Here is a 22,956-nt window from a genome sequence, read left to right as displayed (position 1 = left end):
CTCAACCTCTTTAGGTCTTCATTTAAAAGTCATCTTCGGGGCGCCTGGGTGGCGCAGTCGGTTAAGCGTCCGACTTCAGCCAGGTCACGATCTCGCGGTCCGTGAGTTCGAGCCCCGCGTCGGGCTCTGGGCTGATGGCTCAGAGCCTGGAGCCTGGAGCCTGTTTCCGATTCTGTGTCTCCCTCTCTCTCTGCCCCTCCCCCGTTCATGCTCTGTCTCTCTCTGTCCCAAAAATAAACGTTGAAAAAAAAAATTAAAAAAAAAAAAGTCATCTTCACAGGCCTTTTCTGACCACCTTATTTAAAAGACCAACCCCCCCCTTCATATATCTCAATGACAGAAAGACAATCTGATGCAAATGTGGGCAAAGGACTTAAAGAGACATCTCTCTTAGAAGATACACAAAAGGCCCAAGAGCACACAAAGAAATGCTCACCTAATGACTTGCATCAGGGAAATGCAAATCAGAACCTCACCAGTTATTACCACTAGGATGGCTATTATTTACTAAATAGAACATAATCAGTGTTTGTGAGGATGTGGAGAAACTGGAAACCCTGTAAACTGCGGGTAGGCACATAAAATGGTACATCCATTGTGGAAAACAGTTTGGCGATTCCACTCTTAAGTAGTTACCTGAAAGAATTGAAAACTGGAACTCAAATACTTGTACCAGAAAGTTCATGGTGACATTATTCACAGTAGCCAAAGGTGGAAACAACCCAAATGTCCATCAGCTGATGAATGGATATATCAGATGTGATATCTCCATACAACAGAATATTATTCAGGAATGGACTGATCCATGCTAAAACATGAGTTAACCTTGAAAACATGATGCAGAGTGAAAAGAGGCCAGTCAAGAAAGACCACACAGTATATGATTCCATTTGCATGACAGGCCCAGAATAGGTAAATCCACAAAGAAAGAAACTTAGTGGTTACAAGGGGCTGGTAAATCCATAGAGACAGAAAGCAGATTTGTGGTTGCTGGGCTGGGGGTGGGGGGTGAGGGGGAGAGATTGCTAATGGGTGTGGGGTCTCCTTTCTGGTGATGAAAATGTTTGGGAACTAGATGGAGGTGGATTTGCACAGCATTGTGAACGTACTAAATACCACTGAATTGTTCACTTTAAAATGGTTAATTTTATGTTATGTGAATTTCACCTCAATTTAACCAACAAATTCAATCCCAAGCAACCTTATTTTCCTACCCTGCTTGGTTTTTCTCCATCAGGCATATGACCCTGTCACACACTATATATCTGACTGACTTATCAATTGTCCATCCTGTTTCTTTAAAATGTAAGTTCCAAGAGGATGGGTATTTGGGTCTCTTCTATTAACTCACATATCCCTAAAGAGTCTCTGGCACCAGGGAATATTTGTTGTGTAAATGAATTAGGAAGAATACAGTGAAGAAGAGTCCTGTCCCCCAAGCTCCACCCCATCTCCTCTTCTAATGTGCTCTTGATCCTCAAATGTGTTAACAATAACCCTCAGTCTGGCCTCATTTCTTCTTCCCTTTCCTGAGGAGCTGATTTCACAGGATCTCACTTGGCTGAGCCCTTTATACCTTCTGTCTGAGAGTTTGAAAGAAGAGGGACACGGGCCACCTGGGTGGCTCAGTCGGTTAAGGGTCTGACTTTGGCTCAAGTCATGATCTCACAGCTCATGAGTTCGAGCCCCACGTCGGGCTCTGTGCCGACAGCTCAGAGCCTGGAGCCTGCTTTGGATTCTGTGTCTCCTTCTCTCTCTGCCCCTGCCCAGCTCATGCTCTGTCTCTCTCTGTCTCTCAAAAAATGAACAAACGTTAAAAAAAAAAATTTCTTAATAAAAAAAAAAAAGAAAGAAGAGGGACAGGAGAAGAGACCATGAATCCATCACAATGTAGAGAAACACTGTCTGCTCCTCTGCTTTGTGGCTTCCCACAGCAATTTATGGGAACCCCAGACCGCAGCTATGAAGCCATCCTGTCCCCCAGCCAGGAAGACATCATCCCCAGCTGCTGCACAGGTGGCTCTTCAGGGGGTAACATTTACAGGAACAGGTCAATAGCCATTAATGGAACAGCTACTCTGACACAACCCCGTACCAGGCACTCAGCCAAATTACAAATGGAAGATATCATTCATTCATTCATGTGGTTAACAAACATTCTTTGAGCACCTACTCTGTGCCTTATACTCTGGTCTTTGATTTCACAATTTACAGTTGAATTTACAGCTTAGATGCCAACACTGTATTGACCAGAGTTTCTTGGCTCAGCACTATTGACATTTTGGGCCAGATAACTCTTTGACCTGAGGGTTGATCTAGGTATTGTAGGATGTTTAGCAGGATTCCCAGACCCTTGCACATAGTAAGTGCTCAGTAAACATTTGTTGTCTGAATGAATGAACAAATGAAAGGGGAAAGGATGATGAGAAAGTCCTGGAGAAGCATAGGCTGCTACTCTGGGGTTTGATGTTCAGAGGATGTGTATTATCTTCTTTCATTATCCATCTATCTGATGATCCATCCACTCATTCACCAAGCATTCCCCAGACATCTGGGTTGTGCCTGGAATCTAGGAGACTAGTTTCAAGAACACACAGTTGACCATGAGACACGAAATGTGTTCAGGAATAACTGTAACCCTGGATATAAAGTGATAAGCCGTGGCATGAGGGCACACATAGATGGCGTACTGGTCAAGACAAGGACAATGGTTTACTCTATGCCCAGGTTCAGTAACCTAATATTCAAATATTTAATTATAGCAGAAATTAATAGATTTTTATGCCATGCCTAACTCCTCCCTCTAACTCAACCTGAAATCAGCAGGCCTTCATAGGCCTAACCATGGCTGATTGGAAGAGGATGGGCATCTGCCCAGGTGAACCAGACCATTGGCCAATTGTTCTTGTCTTCTTAGAGCCTATATCTTCTTCTTGTTACTATTATGAATAATATGTCATTATTAATTAACAGCTGTAATTCAATGAACATTCTTATGTACCAGGCATGGTGCTTTTAATGAGTAATCTCATTTAATTCCCTTAAAGAAAATCAGTCAGTCAGAGACTTTTCATCATGTACGGCAACCCTAGGGACATTTGGGATTTAAGTAAATGCATTTTGGGGAAAGAAGTATGATTATTCAGCTTTCACTTAATCAGAGAAACTAAGTGGTAGGTGGCACTGTAAAGGAAGGCAAGGCACTGGGCAGGCAGATGCTAAGTGGGAGACTGTTCCAGGCATAAGGGAAATGGGGGTGGGTATGAAAAAAAAATCAAGAAAGAGCAATAGAGCCAAGGGAAATTCAGTTTGACGGATAAAATGGACAGTAAGAATTCTGAAAAAAGCAATTAAATCATCAGGGAGAGGTACAGAGATCTCCCCACCCTCTTTTGGCAGATGAGCAGAACTAAGGTTCTCTCCTCTTCTTCCTGGGGCCTCCAGAGACTCTGAGTTCAGCCTTGGACCTGCCCCTAGGCTGTAGCCCTCACTTCTGTTTGCTGTGCCTATTCTATCCCATGTCATCATCTCTTCATTCTGGTGACTGGCCCCGGGCCCTCCCCATTCCATTGACTTTTCCATGTAATTTGGTGCTCTTGAGCTGGATTGAGACCACCCTGATGAATGCCACATCACTGGCTCAACCAAAAGGGTCAAAGCAAGTCAACATCTTTCCCATGAGGTACTGTCAGTTTGACAGGGCCAAGAGCATGAGGCTGTGTTTTGGTTAAGCTTTATTGTGAGGAATAAATACTCAGTCACACTATGTCATTGTGGCATATAATGCATAGTATATATTTTGTCTCTTCTCCCAGTTCCTGAAATAGGGCTCCTAAAACCCTTGTAATTTTCTGAGTGAGAGGGATGCTAAGAGTATCTTTTATTTTAACATTTGTTCTTTGACCTTGGATCCTGACACAGGTTCTCACTTTTGTCCTAGTGAGGCAACTTTTGGTGGGCTCTTGGATAGCTTCAGGATGGGGGATGGTCACCAGGAAGACCAAGCCATGCCTAAAAGCTTAGAACTTTTAACCCCACCCCGCATCCTCTGGGGACAGGAGCAGCTAGAGATTAAGTTAGTAACTGATCATGCCTACATAATGAAGCTTCCATAAAAATCCCTAAAGTACAGAGTTTGGAAGGCTTCCAGGTTGGTGAACACCTCCACATGCCAAGACAGCGGTGCACCATGACTCCACGGAGACAGAAGCTCCTGCACTCAGAACCCTTCCAGTCAGATGTACCTCTTCATCTAGATGTTCATCTGTATCCTTTATTATATCCTTTGTAATAAACTAGCTAACATGTTTTCCTGAGTTCTATGAGCCACTATAGCAAATTACCAAACCTGAGGAAGGGTTTGTGTGAACCCCCAATTTGCAGCCAAGTCAGTCATCTGGGGACCCACTACTTCTGGTTGCCATCTGAAGTGGGGGACAATCTTAGGGGACTGAGCCCTTCATCTGTGGGGTCTACACTAACTCCAGGTAGTTAGTGTCAAACTGAATTGTAGGACACTTAGTTGGTGTCCAGACATAATTGGAGAACTGTTTAGTGTGGGAACCCCATACATTTGGTGTCAGCAGTGGTGTGAGAGTATAGACAGAGGTTTTTCCTTTTATTTACACAGGGCTTACTATGCACATGCTCAGACACAAATATGGAAGATGGGATTTCATGAAAGAAAGAAAAAAAAAACAACAACCCAAGAGAAGTTGTAACTGGGTCAGGCTTCTTGGGAGTCCAGAACTAGGGAGGAATTCTCTATTCTAGATCACTCTAGGGACCGTGGCGCTGGTGGGTCTTTACACCACAGCCCCGCCCTCAGCTCTCCTCTGCCTTCCCTCTAGCTCTCTGCTCCTGCTTTTTGTTTCTTGTCCTAAATTCGCACCTTTTCAGCACTTTATTCTCCTTTCCTCCTCCATTCTCTGAACCTGAATGCCTTGCTGCAATTAAACAAATGGTTTTTACCTCCAAGTTAATGACAGAGATGATGACTCATTAATACAAGAAAGGTATTTCCCCTTCCAAGGGTGATGTATTCAGTTTTTTTTTTTAATATTTTATTTTTTAGTAATCTCTACACCCAATGTGGGGCTCGAACTCACAACTCCAACAGCAAGATTTGCATGCTCCACCAACTGAGCCAGCCAGGTACCCCTGTATTCAGCTTTTGAGTTAAAAAAGAGAAGCTGTCAATCACATGTGGCTATCTTGGTAAGTAAAAAAAAAAATTAAAAATAAATAAATGAATAAACTTGGTTCCTCAAAATATTAAATAGAATTATGATATGATTCATCAATTACACTTCTGGCCATATACCCCAAAGAGTTGAAAACAGCGATGTGAACAGAAATTTGTGCAACCATGTTTGTAGCTGCATTATTCACAATATGCCACAAAAGGTGGAAACAAGCCAACTGTCCATCGATGAATAAATGGATAAACAAAATATGTTCTAGTCACATAATAAAACATTGTCTAGCCTTAAAAAGGAAGGAAATCCTGGGGCACCTTGGTGACTCAGTCAGTTGAGCATCTGACTCTTGATTTAGGCTCAGATCATGATCCTAGAGTCATGGGATCAAGCTCTGCATTGGGCTCCATGCTGAGCATGAAGTCTGCTTTAAGAGTCTCTCTATTTCTTCTCTCTCTCCCCATTCACTCTCTCTCTCAAATTAAAAAAAATGTTTTTAGAAAAGGAAGGAAATCCCGACACATGCTACAATATGGATGAACCTGGGAGACATTATGCCAAATGAAATAAGCAGACACAAAAGGACAAATATTGTAGGACTCCAATTATATGAGGGACCTGGAATAGTCAAGTTCATAGAGACAGAAAGTGGTTTCCAGTGGCTGGGAGAAGAGATGGGGAGTTAGTGTTTAATGGAGACAGAGTTTCAGCTTGAGGTGATGAAAGAGTTCAGAGATGGATGTTGGTGATGGTTACCATGTGAATGTACTTAATACCATTGAACTGTATACTGAAAAGTGGTTAGAATGGTGGGGCACTTGGGTGGCTCAGTCAGTTGAGCATCTGGCTCTTGATTTTGGCTCAGGTCATGATCTCACAGTTTGTGATTGAGCCCCACACTATCAGCACGGAACCTGCTTGGGATTCTCTCTCTCTCTCTCTCTCTCTCTCTCTCTCTCTCTCTCTCTCTCTGCCCCTCCCTTGCTTGCATGATCTCTCTCTCTCAACTAAACATTTTTTTTAATGGTTAGAATGGTAAAAAATTGTTATGTTTATTTTACCACCATCTCAAAAATGTTTTTGGGTTTTGGAAAGTTAGAGGTAGTCAATCCATCTCTCATTTGAGTGAGAGCATTTCTTGTGTTAGTTGGATTAAAAGAGAAGCTGGCAGAACTGTCACAGGGAATGAGAAAAGGGAAGGAAACTGAGCCTTCAGTGTACCTGAGTCACATCCAATAGCATATTCCATGATCCATCTATTACCAGGAGATGCCAGGGCAAGGGCACCAAGGAAAAGATGACAGAATAGATGGCCTGCCAGGATGATGGACCTAAGACACATCCCAGCACCCAGGAAAGTTGCCTCCTGGAATTTAGGTCCTTGCTTGTCTCTGTACTTCAGGGAAGCTGTTCACTATGAAAGCACATAAGTTGTATCTCTACCTGTTTTGGGTTTCAGAGATGTCATCTGCCAGCCTCCCAGTGAACTTTGTAAGGGTTCCCAGCAATGCTTCTTAAATCGGAATGCTTTGGGTATGAGTAACAAAAAAGTCCAATTAAACTGACTTAAATAATGTATATTTAAAAAGAAGTCCCAGGTAGAGTGGATTCACAATTAGTTAACCCTTGGGGCACCTGGGTGGCTCAGTCGATTAAGTGTCTGACTTTGGCTCAGATCATGGTTTTGCAGTTTGTGAGTTCAAGCCTCACATAGGAGTCTGTGCTGACGATGCAGAGCCTGTTTGGGATGATCTCTCTCTCCCTCTCTCTCTGCCTCTCCCTCACTCGTGCTTTCTCTCTCTCAAAACAAATAAATAAACTTAAAAAAAAGTTAATCCAGTGGCTTCAACCAAGTTCTTTCCATTGTTTTGCTCTGTCGTCCTGAGCATGTCACATTTGAAAGACCATTTCTTCTCATATCTCTTTCTTAAGAATGACCTCCTTCTTCAGAAGATTCCTAAAAGGGATGCCTGGGTGGCTCAGTTGGTTAAGTGTCAACTCTTGATTTCAGCTCAGGTTGTGATCTCACAGTTCGTGAGTTCGAGCCCTGTGTCAGGCTCCACACTGTCAGTACAGAGCCTACATGAGATTCTCTCTCTCTGCTTCTCCTTTGCTCATTCTCTCTCTCTCTCTCTCTCTCTCTCTCTCTCTCTCTCTCTCTCTCAAAATAAATAAACATTAAAAAAAAAAAAAGAAGATCCCAACTTTCCCTCATGTTTCAGTGTCCATAATGGGCTTTCGTACCCATTCCTGAAGCAGTCACCTACAGATAGAATGGGATTAACATGATACCCCTGAGTGGGATAGAGTTCTCTTTCCTGAGGGTTTGAAACCTGAACAAAACTGGGAACACTGTTAACAAAGAAAAAAAGAATAGAGTTTGAGTGGACAATCAAGTGTCTGCTAACCCCCCAGATAACGATAAACTCTGGAGATTAATTGAATCTTGGAAAGAGCTATTTTGGGCTTGCCTCTGTATTAACTAAGTGGATGAAGAGTCTGATTTCTGATACTCTGGGCCAAAGATGGCTCACCTCCAGGTTTCACTCCAGCCTGTGAGAAGGGGAAAGAGAAGAGTGGAGGGCATGCTCTTTTCTTTTTTAGGTCATGACCTCAGCACACAGAGTCCTTTCTATTTCCTGCCCCAAGTATAACCTGACTCCCCACTGAGAGACCTCAAAGCCCTCCCCAGAGGATGCTAATCCTTTTCCCACTCTCCTGGTGTCCTCTATACTCTCTGCCTCTAGTCCCAGATCCATGAGCCCCCGTCTTGAGTAAACTCAGAGGCTCACACAGCATCTGGCTGAACCACCTTCTATGCCTTTCCATTGCTGATGTCTACCAATCAACCAGTCAATTCATTAATCAACCCTTATTCTTAGCAGACTTTGGTATCTAGCTCATCCTTCCCCCCGACTCCAGTTCCTACCACCATATTGATGACTTTAATGATTGTAAGATGACCCAAGACATGGTCAACCTCCTGGTCCTGGTCCCTTGGCTCTTGTCCCTGCTCATTCCAATTATTTTCACCTTCACTCTATTTTAGCTACCACATCCTTTGACCATGTCCTGGACGTCAGTTTCTCCTGGAATTAGTCTTACATTTCTCTGGCCACCGGTTGTATCCTCTGTTTTTTTGTTTGTTTGTTTGTTTGTTTGTTTGTTTGTTTTTTGTTTAGGCTTAGCAGTTCTTTGAACTCCAGAATCCTTTGACTATTCTACTTTTTCCCTCTCAGGACCCTCCTTCCTTCACAGTCCAGCATAGATTCCCTGGTCCTCATTTTAGCCACTTTCTTGCCAGTGCTGGAGTAGTAGACATTGTGGACTACTGCCCAACATCCACCCCAATCCAGATGATTGATCCAAGCTGGTCATGGTCATTTCCTCTTGCTTTCCAGGGGAGGATCAGGAGTGTGACTCGCTTCCTTCCAGCACTAGAGAGTAGAGTGAGGTGAGGAGAAAGGGGCTCCAGGAAAGATTTTCCCATCAGAGAGACAGAAGAATTGATTTTCTTTCTGAGGATGAAACAACAAGGGCAGCAGTGCAGAGAGATGGAAAGAACCTGGATCCCTGATGATGTTTTCAAGCCCCAAAGCAACCCCTTCTATATTTTGCCTTCCCTCTGGGTAGGCTCTATATGAGATAATACTTTCTTTTCTATTTCAGCCAGTCTGTGTCTGGTATTCTGTTACCTTCAGACAAAAGCACCCTAACTAACATAATTCAAGACTTCCAGCAAAATCTCAGCCCTGGATCAATGTAAATTTCATTCTATTCTATTTTCATATTTGTTCTGCTAAGACTGATAGAGCAGTGGGTCCTCTAAAACCTCAGACATCTCTCTACCATCCACCGTTAGAAGGAAATTCCCAGTTCTCCCCATCCAACCCCAGCCTCTGTGATTAGGGTTGCAGAAGACCTAGTTATTACCTGAAGTGGCCAGATGTCTTGGTCAGGAAATCAATTTTTGAAGTTCTCAAGGAAAGTGTGTGTTATGGGTTTGGATGGAGTGGAGGGAAGGGAAGATCCTGGGATTAAAGGAAATCCAGCATTCGTGAGAAGGATAGAGCAATTTTACCCAAATAAATGGAGTGAACCAATCATTCCCAGTGCCCGGGCTGAGTTGGAGACAAAGAAAAGCTTTCTGCTCTGTGTCATGGGGATGGCAAGGGACAGGAGCCCCAGGGAAGGGTAACTGAGGGGGGCAGAGGGGCAGAAATGTAGCTCCACTCACACTGTTTCAGGAACAAATGTAAAAGACCAAAATAGACATACTAGATGCCAATGCTTACAAATTCTAAAACTATCTGAACTACTTGGCAAGGCCTGATGGGTCCCTGGGTGTGGAGGTGGGAGGCAGATCCTGTAGGTGGGAAGGCCCGGGCCCCTGTTATAATCTCAGTCACGTAGACTGCTGCAATAACCAATTCATGGTTTTTAGTTCTCACTGCCACCCTGGAATTCCGGTTTTCCCTGTTGGCTCTCTTCTCCTGTTCACCATAGCAACTGTTTTGAATCTTCTTCACTCCCATCAAACCTCCCACCCCTCTGCCTTCTCCTTCTCTCTCCTCAGATACATCTGCCTCTTATTTCCCACAGAAAATGGATGCCATCTGACTAGGTCCTGCCCTCACCATCCTCAGTTACCCGCAACTGTACTCACCTTTTCCTCTATCCCACAGACAGCAGTACTGTCCAATAGAACTTTCTACAATGGTGTAAATGTTCTGTATCTTCACTGTCCAATATAGTATGAGCCACATGTAGCTACTGAGCACTTGAAATATGGTGAGTACAAATGAAGAACTGAATTTTAAATTTCATTTAATTTTTTTTAATGTTTTTTGTTGTTGTTGTTTGAGACAAAGAGAGACAGCACGAGCAGGGGAGGGGTGGGGGGGGGGGAGACACAGAATCTGAAGCAGGCTCCAGGCTCTAAGCTGTGAGCACAGAGCCTCACGCAGGGAGAGAGAGAGAGAGAGAGAGAGAGAGAGAGAGAGAGAACACATGTATGAGTAGGGGAGTGGCAGAGAAAGAGGGGGACAGAGGATCTGAAGTGGGCTTTGTGCTGACAGCAGACAGCCCCATGTGGGGCTTGAACTCACAAACCGAACCATGAGATCATGACCTGAGCAGAAGTCAGGCACTTAACTGACTGAGCAATCCAGGCACCCCCCAATTATTTTAAATTTAAATGACCATATATGGTTAGTTTCTACCTTTTTAGGCAGCACTGGTTTAATGTAACTCAAAGAAAAACTGTTTTGAATACGAGGGCACTGGGATCTCTCCTAACTCTGTGACATCCCTAAGCAGTAGACTTTTGATCAACTTGTTACAAAAATTCTGAATTAGATAATGAGAGGGAAGAAAGAGAGGGTCAGAAAGGCATGTTCATGAGAAATTGCCATGGAGAAATACAGAGGAAAAAAAGCATCACTTGACATACTTTTTTTAAGATATTTTTTTTAATGTTTATTCATTTTTTGAGAGACAGCAAGTGGGGGAGGGCAGAAAGAGAAGCAAATAGAATCTGAAGCAGGCTCCAGGCTCTGCACAGTCAGCCCAGAACCTGCAGCGGGGCTCGAACCCATGAACTGTGAGATCATGACCTGAGCCGAAGTTGGATGCTTAACTGACTGAGCCACCCAGGCGCCCCAATATGCTTTGTTTTTTTAGTGGCTCCAGTTGCCAAGAAAGAAACCACAGTGAATCCTGGCTCAAACATTGTACTCCTGAAGGAGAATAAGAGGCTCCCTTCATAGTATCTTTACTGCAAATCCACACTGGTATTGACACCAACACAGAGTCTGGTGGGAGGAGGACCTAAACACCAGCCAGGTGACAGTGTGGTGTCAGTTATTTCAAAAAGAATCCAGTTATCTTTGTTTGGATTCTCTACTGAAATGCAAAATGTACACAACACAAACAGAACAGTAAGTGACTTGCATGTCCCTTTGTGTAGCTGATTTTGCTCATTAAAATTTTTTCTAATGTTTATTTATTTTTGAGTGGGGGGGCACAGAGAGAGAGGGAGACACAGAATTGGAAGCAGGCTCCAGGCTCCAAGCAAGCTGTCAGCACAGAGCCAGACACGGGGCTTGAACTCATGGACCTCGAGATCATGACCTGAGCCAAAGTCGGACACTTAACTGACTGAGCCACCCAGGCGCCCCTGAGTTTTGCTCATTTTTTATCATTCTATCACATTTCAAACAGTTATACATCTTTTGAAATATAAAAAGTTAGAATACCACATCCTCCTACCTCCACCGACCTCCTCTAAATGGCTAGCCAATGGCTCTGAGATCATGATATTTTGGGTAATTTTTCTCCTTTGGTTTTAAACGTTTTTGTCATATGCTAAGTACTCACCTATCTTTGTGTTCAATACTTGACTCTATCCTGTTTCATTATCTGTCAGTTTCCTCACTAGTGCCCTTGCTTTATATTGTTCTTGCTACCTCCTGTGGCCACAGGCTTATTGGTGAACAGCTCTTCCGTTGGTTTCTCGGTATACACTCCCTTCTGGTTTTCCTCTCCTTCCCTGATGCTTGTTCGTCCCCTTGGTGTTGGATCCTTTAGGGATCCATCCTCAGCCCCCCCTCCATGTCACTATACCTTCTCCCTGGGCAGATTCCCTGCCTCCATTCTTGCCCCTTCTGTCTGCGTTCCACTGTGCAGCCAGAGTGATTTTCACTAAAGTGTAAGTGAGGTGTTACGACTCTGCTTACAAATCCACCTATTGCTGTCAGGAATAGATACATTCCTGACTCCTTAACAACAGCCTTAACAACAGGATACATTCCTGACTCCTTAACAATAGGAGGTTGGAAAAGACTGAGTTTCCCCCAAAGTGGACCCTGAGACAAGGATTCAGGTGCAAGTAGTTTATTTGGGAGGTGAAGTTAGGAAGGGCACTGGGGAAATGGGACAGGGAGGGAAGGCAGTCAATATAAGAAGCATTCAAGAACAGGTCGTGCTGTAGGCATCTGGGGCTCAATCCCACTAGGGACCTCTGGCAAACTGCACAGACTGCATCGTCCCACCTGAGAGCAGTAGTTAACCTGAGTCTCCCAGCCTAGGAGCCTGTATTCCCTGAGAGCTACACTTCTTTCTCCCTCTCCTTCCCTTTCCTTCCTCCCAGCCTTTCCTCCCTCCCTCCACTCTGCTCCCTTCCTTCCCCTTCTCCCCTCCTCCCCCCCCCTTCCCCAATGGGTCCCTGACACCATGTCTGTTATGTGACCCCGCCCACAACCTTAAGCTGATTAGACTAGAGATAAATAGCTAGACCAATCAAATTCACTCCTCTGGGACTCCAGAATTAAGCCGTAGGTCTGGGCTTTGACAGGAACTGTGGCCAACCTGATGTGGCTGCCGAGATGACCTTGTTTGGTGACATGCCCTTGGAGCAGTAGAGAAGTCCAGTGCTTAGAGAGATATGCAGTGGGTACACAGAGAAGCAGGCAGAAAAAGGACCCACAGCTTCAGACAAACTGCAAGTGCAACCTCAGAGCAGGACATATTAGTTTCCATGTCTATTAGTAAGTTCTTACCACGTTGGGCCACGTTTCCTGCACTTGTTAAGATGATAGTGTTTCCTCAAAAAACTACCTTTTCTGCTGAAGGAAGTCACTTGATTTTCTGACTTGTAACCACACACACACACACACACACACACACACACACACGCCCTTGACTAAGAGAAATTCACCCAAGCCCCATTCCATTCAAGACTTAACTTCCTACTTCACAAAGAAACAGAGACCACCATTCTTGACACTCCACTTTGAACATCTTTGAATGGCTCAAATGTTTCCATATTAACTACCTCTCTCCCCCAATCTCCTCTTGATGCTACATTTCCCATTAAAAAGCACCCTTGGGGTACCTGGGTGGCTCAGTCAGTTAAGCGTCCGACTTCAGGTCGGGTCATGATCTCACAGTTCATGAGTTCGAGCCCTGCATCGGGCTCTGTGCTGACAGCTCAGAGCCTGGAGCCTGCTCTGCATTCTGTGTCTCCCTCTCTCTGCTCCTCCCCTGCTCACTCTCTGTCTCTGTCTCTGTCTCTGTCTCTCTCTCTCAAAAATAACAAAAAACATTAAAAAAAATTTTTTTTTAAAAAGCACCCTTAAGGGGCGCCTGGGTGGCGCAGTCGGTTAAGCGTCCGACTTCAGCCAGGTCACGATCTCGCGGTCCGTGAGTTTGAGCCCCGCGTCAGGCTCTGGGCTGATGGCTCGGAGTCTGGAGCCTGCTTCCGATTCTGTGTCTCCCTCTCTCTCTGCCCCTCCCCCGTTCATGCTCTGTCTCTCTCTGTCCCAAAAATAAATAAAAAACGTTGAAAAAAAATTTTTTTAAAAAAATAAAAAGCACCCTTAACCCTCAAGCTGAGCTTAGAAGGAAAGTGGTCCACATCCGGTCTCCACTATCTCCCTCTAATCAGTCCTTACAAGCACTATTATTTTGTGGGGAAGTGTGCCATTCTAAAGATATGATTTTAAGTGTTTATGGGATTTTTAGATCTGGGGGTTCATAGATTGTACCAGTGTGGAGCTCAGAAGGCAGATTTGGTCTGGAGATATAGATTTTCAAAACAGAATGCATGAGTATGGTAGAAAAACTTCATAGAAAGGTAAGAAATAAGTTTCTTGACAAACACTAACTAATCCTCCAATTCCCTCCCCAGAGACCATCTTGTATATCCCTCCAGACACAGCCAGCTTCATGGACATGGGATCAGTGCAGTTCCATTAAGGACCCATACTTAAGAGAGACCTGAGCTTGGTCTAATGCTCTGCTGTTGCCATCTTGAAGTTCCTTATCTTGAATAAGGGACCCCCCTGCACTGGTCCCCCAAATTAGTAGTAGGTTTTATTTCCAGCTATATTCCATGCATAGTTAAACATGTGATATACACATATACCCCTCTTTCCATCTCCTTTTCTTTTAGCATTTGGTGATTCTAAAAGAATGTGTGTGGATGAGATCTCCCAGGGAGAAGATACAAAAGTTATTAGTGTAATTTACCAAATACTTCTGCTTCTTCTGTTTCTGGGTGAGATTGCATTTCCTGATTCCCTGGGACCAAGTTCCTGGGGCTACGTGACTAGTTTTGACCAGTGAGTTAGGGGCAAAATGGAATGCATCGTTTCTAGATCAGAGCATTTAAATGCCACTCTAAGACCTGCCAGATTTCTCATTCAAGAGTTCCAGATAGTGGCTATTCCATTAGTTTTGTTTTCTGAGTGACTACGATGAGCAGAGCCTCCCAGGTGACCCATGGTGAATATTTATTGTGGATGAGAAATAAAACGACATCGTTTTTAAGCCATGGGATTTGGGAGGGCTGTTTGTTATTGCCACATAACCTGTCATGACTGATAAAAATATAAAAAATTCTGAGGCAGAATTTGCTGGAACTGACACATAAAAGGAGAAGAGTCCTAGAAAGATACGACAAAGAACATAGAGGCAAAGACAAAAAACTAGGAGAAAGGGCCCAAGGGAGTCATGAAGATCAAGGGAATAAATTGCTCAAGAGGTAGAGAGTGGTACATGGTGTTGGTCCAAAAGGCCAGGTGAAATAAGGAACAAAACATATCACTAAATATGGCAACTGATAACTTATCAGTAAACTTATTAAGAACAGTACCCATGAGGGGCGCCTGGGTGGCTCAGTCGGTTAAGCGGCCGACTTTGGCTCAGTTCATGATCTCACGGTCTGTGAGTTCTAGCCCCGCATCGGGCTCTGTGCTGACAGCTCAGAGCCTGAAGCCTGTTTCAGATTCTGTGTCTCCCTCTCTCTGACCCTCCCCTGTTCATGCTCTGTCTCTCCCTGTCTCAAAAATAAATAAAACGTTAAAAATAAATAAAAAAATAAAAAAGAACAGTACCCATGAAGTGGTGGTGGGAGAAATAGCAGACAGAGGGCTGAGGAAGTGGAGAAGGAAGAGCATGAGATATCATTGTCTGAGTTCAGCAGAAAGACCAGGATCCCTGCCACGAGCACTTTTGAGAAGGGTCGAGAAAATTTGCATTCAATCTCACCTTTCTCCCACTCTTCAGTCTCCTGAACTGAGAGTCAGGAGGTAATGTAGCCCCTGGTGCAGCTCACATGAGTAAGAAAGTAAAATTTAGCTCAGACTGGAAAAGTAAAAATTGGCTTGGCCGCTTAGCAATCTGGAAGAGCGGTAATGAGTAAAGTCAGCTGCAAAAATAACACCAAACAGTATTTCACTGTACCTGTAAAGTGATAATACCACCACCCCCAATCTTTTTTGTTTTAAAGATAAACTTTCATTTTACTGTGGGGGATAAGTTTAGGAATCCCCCAGGCTTACATCAATGGGTTAACAAGGCATAAAGAAATACAAAGTCATAACATGCTCACACCCAAGTTTGGGTAAACCAGATTGGCACCCCAAGAATAGGGCACCCCAAGAAAAGGGAGGTGCAAAGGTGCCAGAAATAGGGAGGTGCAAAGGCACCCCAAAATAGAGAGGGAGAGGCAAAGGTCTGAAATAGAAACGGTGCAAAGGTGCCCAATATATAGGTATATGAAATAAACAAGATTAGATGTTCAGGGTGGAAGCACCCCAATTTAGTACTATAGCAGAAAAGCTGCTTTCACAGGAGAATAGGACCAGGTTAGGTAAATTGGTGAATTGGACTATGGACCACTGTGCTTCAGGCAAAGCAGCCCAGAGTGGAGATGGTTAACAAAAGAAAAGGTGCCTTATTAACCCTGAGGTTATTCCCCCATCTGTCTCATCCCCTAGGCTGGCTAAGGTAAACAGAAGTGCTGCCTCACGTCCGAGGTAAACAACCTTCCTCCCGACTGCCTGATGCCCGGATTTTGTGTTATATTGACCCAAACCCCAAACACTGTATATCTTCAAAACCCCCCTTTTCCCTCACGTCCCCAAGTTAATGTTCTTAGTTTCTTTATCTCTTTGTACATGCCCATCACGTTTGTAAACCTTCTGGCATGAATGGATACAGGGCAAGGACCCTTAATCAGGGCTTTTGTCTTTTCTCGTACATTAGCCATCTCTCGCTTTAATCCTCATCTGCTCTTTTGCTGGCCAAAAGAAAACTTTAGACTTAGAATCTACGACATTTTACAACAGTTTTAAGTTTGCAGAAAAATCACAAAGATAGTACACAGCTTTTCCATATATCCTATACCCAGTTTCCTTGATTATTAACATCCTACATTAGTATGGTACATTTTTATAATTAATCAATATTGATATATCAATATTAACTAAAGTTCATATTTTATTCACATTTCTTTAGTTTTTAAATGGTGTTCCTTTTCTGTTTTAGGATCCTATCTAGGTTATCACATTACATTTAGTTGTCATGTCTCCTTAGCCTCCTCTTGGTTGTGCCAATTTATTAGGGTTTTCATTGTTTTTGATGACCTTGAGAGTTTTGAAGGGTATGTTAGGTGTATTGTAGCACCCCCACTCCCATTCTTTTGAGTGATTGTTGCTTTCTTACTGAGAAATATCATCCTCTAAAATAATAAACTATCAGAAAATTTGCTATTGGGAATTGCATCAATAAGAACGAAATACTCCACTTTTGCCTGGAGGATCTAAATCACAACCTTGCCAAAGAGAAGCAGCCTCAAATTGCATCTCAGGTACAAAGCTTCGGATAAAGGGTTTCTAGACACAACATTCAACATCCATCTTAGCTTTATTGCTTCCAAGGAAGCAGGGCCCTGGGTCCACTTTGCAATCCAGATCTAAAGATGACCGTTGTATACAAACCTGCTTTGCTCTGAATCTATCAAAATCTGTTTTCATTTAAACTTAATCTAAACCCCACCATTCCCCATAATCCTATGATAGCTCTGTCCCTTTAATGATGCCCCTAGATCCTCTGGCATGAGCTTTTTCTCATGGAATGAGTCAGTAAACCTAGTTTTGTTGAATGGTAAGTTTGTTTCTGATGGTCTTAGGCTGACTGGCCTACATCACACATGTAACTCAGGGGGCACAGAAGAGGGCAGAGAGTGGATCTAGAGGGTCACGCAGGAAATATCCAGTATATAAATAAAGCCCTCTTCCCCTCCCAGCCCCAGCAGATCTGATGCTCCCCTCCCACCCACCACCCCCATCTACAGACCAGAGTGCTGTGGAGGATGTGTGAGAGGGAGGAGAGGAAGATCTTCATTCACCCAGTGTTCACAGACATCTGGGGTTGAACAAAGGGTTGTAGAAATGAATTAGTCAGTCTCTGAGTGGGCCTTGAGACAGTAGAAAGATCTAGGCCCCTTTATTAAGTCACAATGGAAACACTGGGTCTCCTGACATTTGAAAGGCTGCCCCTTTCCCCTAACTGAAATGAGTCCAAAAAAGTCAAAGAAAAAAGGGGATAAGGCAGAATTCTAAAAATGCCCTTCCTTTGAACACCATCTTTGTGCAGGCATCTGGGGGAGGCCGGCCGGGGCAGGGTTATCTGCCAGCCAGGCCTGTAGGACTTCGCTTCTCTTGTTTATCCCCGGCCACATCTGGGGCAGCTGCCAGGACCCGCCCCCACTCTGCCATCATTGGAGGAACTCAAACTTAAAGGCTCCTGCTAAGAATCAGGATGTTTCATTTTCCTCTTACTGGTGGGCTTGCTGTGGCTGGTCTGGGAAGGCTGAGCCCTGGTCCAGACCCTTGTGGACAGTGAGTCTCTCGCCATGGCAGCCTGCTGCAGCTGGAATGATGTTTTCCAGTATGAGACAAACAAAGTCACCCGGATCCAGAGCATGAATTATGGCACCATTAAGTGGATCTTCCACATGATCGTCTTTTCCTACGTTAGGTAAGTGGGGTGCGGGGATGACCCCGGATGTCTGCAGGGGTTGACAGCACAAGAAACCTCAAGGTGCAGCTTCTGGTGCACAGCCTGAATTCCACGTGGTTTTAAATCTGAGACTTTTTTCTGATAGCAAGCTGGGGCTGGAGGTGGGAGTGGGTGTTGGGGTGGGAGAGGCAGGTGGTTGGAGGGGGGTGTGTGGGAAACAGTGCCAGGCTGCTGCAGAAAGAAGCCACAAGAGGCAAAGCCATACTCAGGGTTCTACCCCAGGCCTGCCAGGGTGAGCTGGGCAAGGCATGCCCGGGAAAAGTGGGAAACAGGGCAACACCCTGGATTCCTAGGGAGGAAACAAGGATTCGGGGCACGCCTGGTGATAATGCTGGCATCTGTCTGAGTCATCACTGCTTAGGGGAGGAATAGGACCAGACTCGTCAATGTAACCAGGTCCTCTCCAGTGGCAGAAAGTCCCCCCTTGCTCATTTTTGGTTTTGGTTTTGTTTTTTAAGTTTACTGAGATATAATTCACACACTATACAACTCTCTCGTTTGAAGTGTACAATTTAGCAGTTTTCAGTATACTCAGAGTTGTGCAACCATCACCACAATCCATTTCAGATTTTCATCACCTCCAAAAGCAACTCCACATCCCTTAGCCATCACTCCGAACCCTTCTGCTCACCTGTAGCTCTGGTGACCCACTGATCTACCCTCTGTCTCTAGGATTTGCCTGTTCTGCACATTTCATATAAATGGAATCAGGCAGTATGAGGTCCTTTGTGTCTGGCTTCTTTCACTCTGCATTATGTTTTCTTTTTGTTTGTTTAAGTTTATTTATTTATTTTGACAGAGACAGCACGAGCAGGGGGAGGGCAGAGAGAGAACCCCAAACGGGCTCTGCATTGCCAGCACAGAGCCTGATGTGGGGCTGGAACTCCCAAATGGTGAGATTATGACCTAAGCCAAAATCAAGAGTCAGGTGCTTAACTGACTGAGCCACCCAGGTGCCCCTGCATCATGTTTTCAAGGTGTATTCATGTTGGAAAATGTATCTCTATTTCATTCCTTTTGATGGCCAAGTAATATTCCATTGTATGGATAGACTGTTTTCTTTTCTTTTGGTGGACATTTGGGTTGTTTCCAGTTTGGGGCTATTATGAATAATGGTGCTATGAATACCAGTGTACATGTGTTTGCATGAACATGTTTTCAGTTTTCTGGTGTACCTACTAGTGAAACTGAAAGATCATTTAGTAACTCTACTTTCGACCTTTTGAGGAACCACCCACCTGTTTTCAAAGCGGCTGCACCATTTCATGTTCCCACCAGCAGTGTGTGTCCCATTCCTCCACATCCTCAACAAACACTTGTTCTTCTCTGTTTTTTGGATCATGGGCATCCTAGTGAGCTGTGAGTGGTTCTCACTGTGGTTTTGATTCAGGGTTACCTAAAGGCTGATGCCCCATTGCTCTTTGTGATGATAATAATGAAAACTTGCATCTCTATAGGCAGGCAGTGTAGTTTACTGGCTAAGGGTTAGAGCAATTATTTTATAATCCTGGGTAAATTTCCTTGGCCAGGTCACTTAACCTCTCTGAGCCTCCCTTTCTGCATCTGCTCATAGAGTTATCATAATTAAACAAGAAAAGGCATGACAAGTGCTTATCGATGTCTGGCACAGGGTAAGAGCTCCACAAATAGCAGCTATTTAAAAAAAATAATCTTTTTGACTTAAAAATAGAATTATCACAGGGGCACCTGTGAGGCTCAATCAGTTAACCATCTGACTCTTGATTTCCACTCAGGTCATGATCTCACAGTTCATGAGTTCCAGCCCCACATTGAGCTTCAAAGCCTGCTTGGGGTTCTCTCTCTCTCTGCCCCTCCCTTGATCATGTAATCTCTCTCTCTCAAAATAAATAAATAAACTTAAAAAATAGAATTACCACAAGATCCAATAATTCCACTACTGGGTATTTACCCAAAGGAAATGAAAATTCTAACTTGAAAAGATATATGCACTCTTATGTTTATAGCAGCATTATTTACAGTAGCCAAGATATGGAAGCAACCCAAGTGTCCATTGATAGATGAGTGGATAAAGAAGATGTGGTATATATATACAATGGACTATTACACAGCCATAAAATGAATGAAAGCTTGCCATTTGCAATGGACAGAGCTAGAGAGTATAATGCTAAGAGAAATAAATCAGTCAAGACAAATACCATATGATTTCATTCATATGTGTAATTTAAGAAACAAAACAAATAAACAAACAAAGAAAAAGGGGATGCAAACAAACAGACTTAAATACAGACAACAAACTGGTGGTTGCCAGAGGGGAGGCGGGTGGGAGGGATGGGTGAAATAGATAAAGGAGATTGAGTACACTTATCCTGATGAATACTGGGAAAGGTATAGAATTGTCGAATCATATTGTACACCCGAAATGAATACAATACTATGTGAATTATACTTGATTAAAACAAGAGTCTATTTTCATATATATTCTCTCCTTTGACTACCAAAGTAACCATGCCCATGCCTGGGATTTGAGGTCTGGAAATGTGGATTCAATAATCCTTCACTTCAGGGTCCATAGGTGGCTCAGTCGATTAAGCATCCAACTTCGGCTCAGGTCATAATCTCATGGTTCGTGAGCCCACATCGGGCTGTTAGTGCAGAGCCTGCTTTGGATCCTCTGTCCCCCTTCTCTCTCCACCCCCTCCCCTGCTCATGCTTGCTTGCTCTCTTTTCTCTCTCAAAATAAATAAACATTAAAAAGTTTTTTTAAAAAATCCTTCGCCTCTTTAAACCTTGGTTTCCTCATCTGTAAAATGAGGACAAAGTTTGTCATAAGAATTAAATGAGTTACTAAATACAAAGTTGCTTGAGAAATACCTGGTGTATGGCAACCCCTTACCAAGTATTAATTCTTATTAATATTATTAGGATTATCATGATTTGATTCATATGTTTATTATGCAACAAATACTGAATAATAAACACATATAGTACATTCTAAAATAAGGCTCATTACTTAAGCCACGTATCATAGAACTGATGATGAAGGGCAGAGTTGGTAAATGCTCCTTTATGCACCAACAGGTAGATCGTGTGTCACAATTCCATGTAACAGGTGACGTGATTTCCTGGTATTCCTGGCACACAATTTCTTAAAAGCAAATTATTGTATACATAAGAACAGATTGCTATGAGAATGCCTTATAATGATAAATATTTTTCTCTCATATGGGGGAATCTTACCTTACATGCATTTAAGTCCCTCAGATTCAGTTACACATGTTCCATGGGAGCCTGGAGAGACAGCACAGTTTAAACAGTACGATGACTCAGTGATTGGGTGCCCCAGACTAAGCATGAGGGGGGTACTTGAGTTGGGGATCCTTCAGTCAGTCTCTGTTCCCTCACACTTCTCACAGAGTGACCGCCTTGCACCCTGCCTGTGAATCTCAGTCCATACTCCCCACCCAACATGTCCCCGAAAATAAGCCACATCTTTCACCTTCCCCTGGAGCAAAACTGGAAAAACAGTAACTTGTTCCAGAGTCAGAGGAAAAAGGGACTCTGATGGACTTGTTGGAAGGTAGAAGGTCTGTTTGCTATGCTTTGTGGACAAGTCAAAGGTTTAACCAAAGGCAATTAAAAAAAAATTTTTTTAATGTTTATTTATTTGTGTGAGAAAGAGAGACAGAGTGCAAGCAGGGGAGGGGGAGAGAGAGAGAGGGAGACACAGAATCCGAAGCAGGCTCCAGGCTCTGAGCTGTCAACACAGAGCCCGATGCAGGGCTTGAACTCACAAACTGTGAGATCATGACCTGAGCCGCAGTCAGACACTCAACCAACTGAGTCATCCAGGTGCCCCTAACCAAAGGCAATTTTGACAGGATATGATTTTTACCTTGAGCACTGACTTTAGAAGGTAACCCCTATGTAAAATGCTACTCCATTTTTTTATATTTTAAAATATAAAATTAAAGAAAAAATATTGCCAGCTTTGTTTTTTTACTCTATGTTAATGGAATACCTATTTATATCCCACTGAATGGAGTCCCATGGACAACAGCTTAGGAAATCCTGCCTTAAGTTTTACTGTCAGGCCTCAATTTGACCATTTACATCAAATGGGACTGGTATGAACCACAGGGGGAAATCCTGACAGGCTCACGTAATACTCAAGACATACAGCAGCAGGTCGTGGGCTCTAGCTGTGGAGTTCTAGGTTCAGAGTCTGCCCTTACTAGGGTTGAAAAGGCAAAGAGCCAGGATAATGAAGTAAGATGGGGCTTCAGTTATTGAGACTGGGGTACAAGGCAGGGGCTGTCAATAAAAGAAATAAGACTGGTTAGCTTCTCTTAGTCCCTCAAAACCAAGTTCAGATTGGAATCAAAGGCAGGGGCTGCAGCTACAGGCAGGGTCAAATGGCCCCAGCTCCTGGGTTGCAGGAGTGTGTAGACAGGATGCTGAGTAGGCCTGTGTTAGTCAGAATTGTTTGGATAATAAGTGACAGAGACCTAACTCAGGTAAGCCACCACATCACACAGTGGAAGAGATGGGACTGCTCTCAGACATGGATGGTTCTAAAAGCTCAAACTATGTCATCAGGCCTGGCTTTCTCATCGTGACTCCATTTGGCTTTGTTCTTGAATAGGCTCTCTATGTAGCAAGATGCCATACTCACATCCTCAGCAACTCCAGAGGGGCAAGCAAGTCTTTCCTGATAGCTCTGGCATGAAAGTCCCAGGAAAGTCTCTGATTGGGAGGGCTTCAGTTACATATCCACCCCTGAACCTAGCCTTGCGGCTAGAGGCATGGTGTCACCTGATTGGCCAATCCTGGGTCATGTGCTCATTCCTGTGGCAGGAAGTAGGGAGAGAGTGGCAGGGCTGAATGAGAGTGGCAGGGCTGAATAAACCAC

The 22,956-nt window shown here is 43.8% G+C and overlaps 2 protein-coding genes across 15 annotated transcripts in view; one reads left to right on the top strand and one right to left on the bottom strand.

Annotated features, from left to right (window-relative positions):
• Window positions 1-22,956, bottom strand: part of IFT81 (intraflagellar transport 81) — a 228,110-nt gene that overhangs the window by 139,960 nt on the left and 65,194 nt on the right. For 10 of the 11 annotated variants that reach the window (XR_007145729.1, XR_007145731.1, XR_007145732.1 and 7 more), the window contains one exon: window positions 21,285-21,335. The exons of the other annotated variant lie outside the window; for it this stretch is intronic. The gene's annotated coding sequence lies outside the window, so the exon portion shown is untranslated. The remainder of the gene's footprint in view (window positions 1-21,284; window positions 21,336-22,956) is intronic. 11 annotated transcript variants of the gene reach the window in all.
• Window positions 17,767-22,956, top strand: part of P2RX7 (purinergic receptor P2X 7) — a 50,263-nt gene continuing 45,073 nt past the window's right edge. For 3 of the 4 annotated variants that reach the window (XM_047827338.1, XM_047827337.1, XM_047827335.1), the window contains exon 1: window positions 17,767-18,023. In XM_047827338.1, coding sequence (XP_047683294.1) covers window positions 17,899-18,023 — 125 coding nt within the window. In that variant the 5' untranslated portion in view covers window positions 17,767-17,898. The remainder of the gene's footprint in view (window positions 18,024-22,956) is intronic. The other variant, XM_047827336.1, reaches the window with a different exon arrangement.

Source organism: Prionailurus viverrinus, chromosome D3 (assembly GCF_022837055.1).
Source record: "Prionailurus viverrinus isolate Anna chromosome D3, UM_Priviv_1.0, whole genome shotgun sequence".
Taxonomy (NCBI): domain Eukaryota; kingdom Metazoa; phylum Chordata; class Mammalia; order Carnivora; family Felidae; genus Prionailurus; species Prionailurus viverrinus.
This window is presented reverse-complemented; position numbering and strand designations above follow the sequence as displayed.